A 6,105-nucleotide genomic window follows, 5' to 3' on the forward strand; every position below is an offset into this window, starting at 1 on the left:
TACCAAATGAGGGTTAATGATTTCATTTATTTTTTTAATTAATAATTTATATATTTTTAATGATTTATATTTATAAATTTAATAATTATATAAAAATTATACATTTTAAATATAATATCTAAATAAACGTTGTCATAATATATATTTTATATGTAATTATTTATTTATAAAAATATATTTAAATAATAACTACATAACATATAAATTTAACATTAAATTTAAACACGTCATTTCTTTTTTCTTTTTTCACCATGAGCGTTATCCGATTCGCAGTCGCTAACACACAATTCAGACTACATTTAAACAACCGGGATAGATTGAAGCTGAATCCAACAAAAAATTCAACTCATTTAATTTGATGATTAACGGAGAACAGACCCATTTACATTTATGATCCATCAACACGAGCGTTGGAGAAAATTAAATAGCTGTTTAACGATAGAGAAAGGGAAGTATATCACTAAAGATAATAATAGCTTTCTAAGCATTCAGATTAAACCGACTCACACTTAAAACTTTATTCTCTTTTAAATTTCAAATCATCAACTATAAAACAGGCAAATTATTATTAATAAATCTGATTTTTTTTTAAATTTAATTATGTATAATTAAGTATTTTTTTCTTTGAGGAATTTATTTGAATAAAATTTAATTTGATATTTTTTTATTTTTTTATTTTCTCTCTTGTTATTCTAAATTGTCAATTACTTTATACGACTCATTAGAAAATTTTAAAATTAATTAAATTATAATGATACATATAGTTAAAGAAAGTATTCTATTCTTAATAAGGAAGAAAACTATTACCTTTAGTTCATTGGTAATCTACAGTTCTGAAAAATTTTGAGCTCCAACCCAATTGAATTTCAGTCGGAGCCAATTGTAGCCCAAAAAAAGGCAAGTAATGGAGAGACAACTTGGTCATTCATGTGGACAAAATAGGAAAACAAGTGAAATAAAAATCCATAACATAGCCTCAGTATTTCCAGTGGAGTTCAGAGAAGAACTTGTCCATAACACTTGATCAAACACCTCATCCAGAAGCAAGGTATCTCACAAACATACATCTTTGCAATGTCAGAGATTCTCGCTTGTGATTCATAAGATTATTACCATCCAAGTTAACGGAACATTTCTAGATGGTTTGATTTGAGACTGCTGCACTGCCTTTCGGAGGCGTGTCAGCGAACTTCCATGACAAGTAACTCATGCTCTCATAAGTTCTATCTCCTGCTACATCTTCAATGGGTACAGCAGCTGCAATTTCTTTCTGCTCTTCTTCTGTAAGTTTCACCTTCAAGGAGCCAAGGTTCTCGTCCAGGTTCTTGATCTTAGTGGTCCCTTGAATATTTTAAAGCACCATAAAGGTGAGTTCATGTAAATTTCAGTGTTTAATATCAGACAGTGTCCTTAAAATGCTGCAGAACAATATAAGGTAGTTTAAATATGGCAGAGAAACAAGAGAAAGATACTGACCAGGAATAGGCACAACATCATCCCCTTGTTGAAGAATCCAAGCCAATGCTAGCTGAGAAGGAGAACATTGATGCTTCTTAGCAATGTTTTCCAATCGACTGTAAATCGTTTTGTTTTTGTTCAAGTTCTCTGCTCGAAATCTAGGATGTGAAACCTTACAAAAGAAACATGAAATGGAAATGAATAGTGATTGATCTTCTCAATCATTGTCGTGTTTCTGAGAAAGGAAGGTGAATCTTCAAGAAGGATTAACATGTAGATGTAGCGACTGATATAACTGATAGATTGATAGAATGCATACCAAGCTGCTATTTGCAGGCAAACTTTCCACGATTGCTTTACCACCAAAAAAACCGCGACCAAGAGGACTATATGGAACAATTCCAATGCCCAGATCCCTGCATGCATCATGACAACAGTCTTCACAATTTGGACAAAAGTTGATAGAATGAATAGGAATTAAAGCCAGGATTATCCAATCTCAGAATGCATAAAGTTCCAAGCATTGTATATGAAACAGGGTTGATGCAGAAATAAATGAAGACGCCATTCTAATTTCTTTGAAGGTTTTTGTTATAATTTTCCGAGATGTTCTTAAAATTGGATAACTTAATAAAAACACAACAGGATCTGGACCTGCAAAGGGGAATAATCTCTTCCTCAATATCTCGAGTCCAAAGAGACCACTCCATTTGAACAGCTGTGATGGGGTGAACAGCATGTGCCCTCCTTATTGTGTCCGCACTCGCTTCGGATAACCCAATGTACTTGACCTTTCCTTCTTCCACCAGCTTCTTAAGTTCACTCATCTACATTCAAGAAAATTACAATTCTGAATCCGCAAACTAGACTCTACTATTCCAGTTATAATAACAATAAATGTGCAAAAAATACAAATAATGCACTACATCATAGAGGCCTAGTACACTGAAGATAAAGAGTCCCTTACAGTTTCCTCAATAGGCACAGATGTGTCAACTCGATGCTGATAATACAGATCAATGTAATCCACGCCTAGGCGCTTCAAGCTAGCCTCACAGCATGAGCGTACATACTCAGGGGTACCCTTCACTATCATACGAGGAAATTCCATTTTAAAAACACCAAACTTAGTGGCTAACTGAATTTTTTCTCTTGGCAATTGCTTCAAGGCCTGAAAAGTACAATCATTTCCTCATTTAACAGTACAACATGAGACAAGAAGTTAAACAAGTCCTAAACTCAGAATGATGAGAACATGTCCATAAGAGCATGCCTTTTTTTTTTTATATATTGAACAGCTGCAGATAAGAGATCACGAACTTGACAAACTACATGCAAAGATGCATACCTTTCCTACCAAAATTTCATTAGTATGGGGTCCATAAATATCTGCTGTATCAAAAAATGTGATTCCTTTATGGAAGGCATCTTTCAATATAGAGATTCCATCCTCATCAGAGACAGGAGTATTATAGACCCCAGTTAATCCCATACATCCGAACCCCAGCTTTGAGACCTGCGGAGGATACAAAAACTTGAAAAATTCTACATATACTGGAAGAAACCAGGTAAAAATGATATATCTTAATCATTCCAAAGGAAAAAGCATATGTTAATCAGATGAGAAAATACACAGTATGCATAGTCAACATGGTTCCTTTTTATGCCTCTGGATCACATCTCATCACAAATGAAATGGCTATGCTCCAATAATTTTCCACAGCATTTTGATACATCATTCGAGATAAATCCATTCAGGAATATGATAACTTATGTATCAAAATGAGATGTAAAATTGATGTTTTATTATAGTAAATCAGCATCTATTCCTTACACACCAGAGAAGAAAACTCTCCAATCAAAGTTTAACAGACACCAAAGAGCACATAAAGTATTCGATGGTTTGTCTATAAAAGGGCAGCGTGCATCACTTCAATTCAAAATGGTATTATGCTTAAAAAGATTATGTCATAAAAGTAAAGACTCAAGTCCTTTGGCAAATGTTTCTGATGTCTGTCTGCACTCAGAGGATGCTTTAGAAATTTAAGGAGCTTTGGAAAACTGCATTACCAGCTCTACAAGTGGATCAAATCAAGTGATCTACAAGTCCCATGAAACTAATCGCCCACAAGACTGTATAAAGTTACATTCTTGGATGCTATATCTGAAAATACAGATGGGATTTTCAGAGAAATGTAGGCTTACCTCAAGTCCTTGGGTCCCCAGTTTCACCCTTGGAACTTGGAAGTTGATCTCCGCTGCCATGTTCTAGCTGGGATGCTCTTTGGAAAATGTTGTCCTTACGGTTGAAATTGCTAGACATAGTATGTGGTAGGTGAGTGGGAGGAAGTGAATATGTGACAAGTGATGTAGTAGGTGAGTGGCTGACGGCCAGTTAGTAAAGATTCTAAATTGAATGGAGGCGATGCTAATTTTTTTTCTCAGAGATAAAACACACGGAATTTAGAAATAGAACTGCTAAATTTGTCTATTTACTGTTTTTAGACGTATAATTCAATCCCATTTTAACTATTTTACCTGATTTTGCACCATTTTTTTATTTAACAGGTAGTATAGAAAATTTTTGTTTTTTAAATAAATTAACCCATGCGGATTCAAATTAATCAACTCAATCAACTTTAAATAAAAGGACAATTTTTTTAGGTAAAATATTTCTATAATATTTATCTATTTTATTTATATATATTAAGAAAAATAATTTCTTTATTAATCTTTCAACTATATTAATTTTAAAAATATTAAATTTTATTAAATATTAAGAAATATTTTTAAAAATAAAATAAAATTAAGTAGAATTATAATATTTAATATATATGTTATTATAATGTAAAAAAATACAAATAAGACAATAATTTTAAAATTATAAAAAGATAAAGATAAAAATTATAAAACTGATGAAGTAATTGTTTAGATTTAAATTCTATTCAGTTTGATTTATACAATATATTCTAAGACTCCATTTATTTTATAAAAAATATTTTTTAAAAAAATATTTTTTTTTTTTTGAAAAGGAGGGATAGAGTCCTTTAATTTATTATACGATCATGAAAAATATTCATACAGTTATCATCCAAGAGGAGCTTAATACTAGATGAAGGCAAATCAATAAGACTCATACCAAAAACTCCACCATGCGCACTATTCGCAAGATAATCAGCTACCATATTAGCTTCCCTATATATTTGCACAACATTAACCTCCCATTCCCGCCGGATAAGAGCTCTGCAATTAATAACTAAAGACTGCAGTCTATAAACACCACTGCCTTGACCTTGAAGAAGCTGAACAGCAATTTGAGAATCAGTTTGAATAACAATTTTCCGCCATCCCCTACTCCAAGCCACATTCAAAGCATGATATATGGCCCATAATTCTACCTCAACCACACCACAAACTCCCAACACACAACGAAAACCAAGTAGCCATTTACCAAAACTATCTCGAAAAGAACCCGCACAGGTTGCAGCTCCTGAATTTTGACGCACACTACCATCTGTGTTGATTGTAATCCACCCTATAGCTGCTGGTGTCCAGGCCACTCTAATCACTCGACATTGACGTTGAATAGAAGAAGGAAAATAACCATTCCATGCTTGATATATTTCCTTAGCCTTGCCCAAGATTAGTGGGCGAGAAACTGATCTTTGGACTCCAAGATTGAAGGACCGTTCATTGCGAAATTTCCATGCCCACCAAACTGTAACCATAAAAACTACAGGCCAGGGAAGCTCACCAATACAAAAAGAGCTTTTAAGACACCAAGACAACCATTCCCGGATATCAACGAAGCCAAAAAAGGTTTGGACTTCACTAGCAGGTAATAAATTAAGCCAGCAACTCTTAATAAAGTTGCAATCTCTTAAAACATGTAGCACCGACTCAGACTGAGTACCACAACTCATACACAAGTCTGAATTAATCCATCCTCTCCGAAATCGCTGAACATTGACCATAATTTTCTCATGGGCAACTTCCCATAGAAAAACCCGCATCCTCTGCGTGCCAGGTGCTTTCCAAATAAGCTTCCATAATGGTAAGGCAACTGGTAAACCACATTTCTCCACTAGAAGAGAGTACCCCGTTTTAACTGAATACTGTCCACTAATGGAATGTCTCCATATTATTCCATCCCTTGAGTTAGCATCATCATGTAGGCAAATGGGGAGTAAAAATGCTAAAACGAAATCAGGTAGCCATAAAGACAACCGATTCCAATTCCATCCATATCTAGGGATCCAATAATATCTCACAACCACCTCTAATTCCAAAGGATCAATAGGAGCAGAAACCAATCGGAAAAGAGGTCCAACCGAAAGCCAATCATCTTGCCAAAACTTAACATTAGTACCACTACGAACGTCAATAGAAACACCACTAGAAACTAATTGGAGGCCCCAGCATAAAGCCTTCCAATTCATAGAGGCACCAGGAGGTACTCGAAGATTCCAAGAAATTCTACCATTATTATATTTCCAAAGAAGACATGAGATCCATAAGTCAGATGGGTTCATAAATGCCCGCCAACATAATTTACCCATCATAGCTTGATTCATTAATCCAAAATTCCGAATGCCCAACCCACCATTTTGCTTTGGATATAGCAAAGTTTGCCAATTAATCAGATGA

General features: G+C 34.1%; 1 protein-coding gene across 1 annotated transcript; it reads right to left on the minus strand.

Annotated features, from left to right (window-relative positions):
• Positions 1–941: 941 nt before the first annotated feature.
• Positions 942–3,838, minus strand: LOC110620322 (probable aldo-keto reductase 1). The gene is made up of 7 exons (XM_021764011.2): positions 3,664–3,838; positions 2,807–2,974; positions 2,426–2,629; positions 2,113–2,285; positions 1,778–1,874; positions 1,477–1,630; positions 942–1,341 (listed from the first exon to the last, which is right to left on the minus strand). Exons 1-7 carry the CDS (start codon positions 3,721–3,723, stop codon positions 1,136–1,138), a joined length of 1,062 nt encoding a protein of 353 aa, XP_021619703.1. The 5' UTR covers positions 3,724–3,838; the 3' UTR covers positions 942–1,135.
• Between the last annotated feature and the right edge of the window lie 2,267 nt (positions 3,839–6,105).

This window comes from Manihot esculenta, chromosome 8 (assembly GCF_001659605.2).
Source record: "Manihot esculenta cultivar AM560-2 chromosome 8, M.esculenta_v8, whole genome shotgun sequence".
NCBI lineage: Eukaryota > Viridiplantae > Streptophyta > Magnoliopsida > Malpighiales > Euphorbiaceae > Manihot > Manihot esculenta.

Bases quoted from the DNA above. Each gene is read 5' to 3' on its own strand.
- LOC110620322 (XM_021764011.2), bottom strand. From the start codon at position 3,723: ATGGCAGCGGAGATCAACTTCCAAGTTCCAAGGGTGAAACTGGGGACC. The intron at 2,286-2,425 runs GTAAGGGACTCT...TCTTGAATGTAG, and splicing joins CTGTGCCTATTGAGGAAACT to ATGAGTGAACTTAAGAAGCT. The intron at 1,875-2,112 runs GTCCAGATCCTG...TGATGCATGCAG, and splicing joins GAGATTATTCCCCTTTGCAG to GGATCTGGGCATTGGAATTG.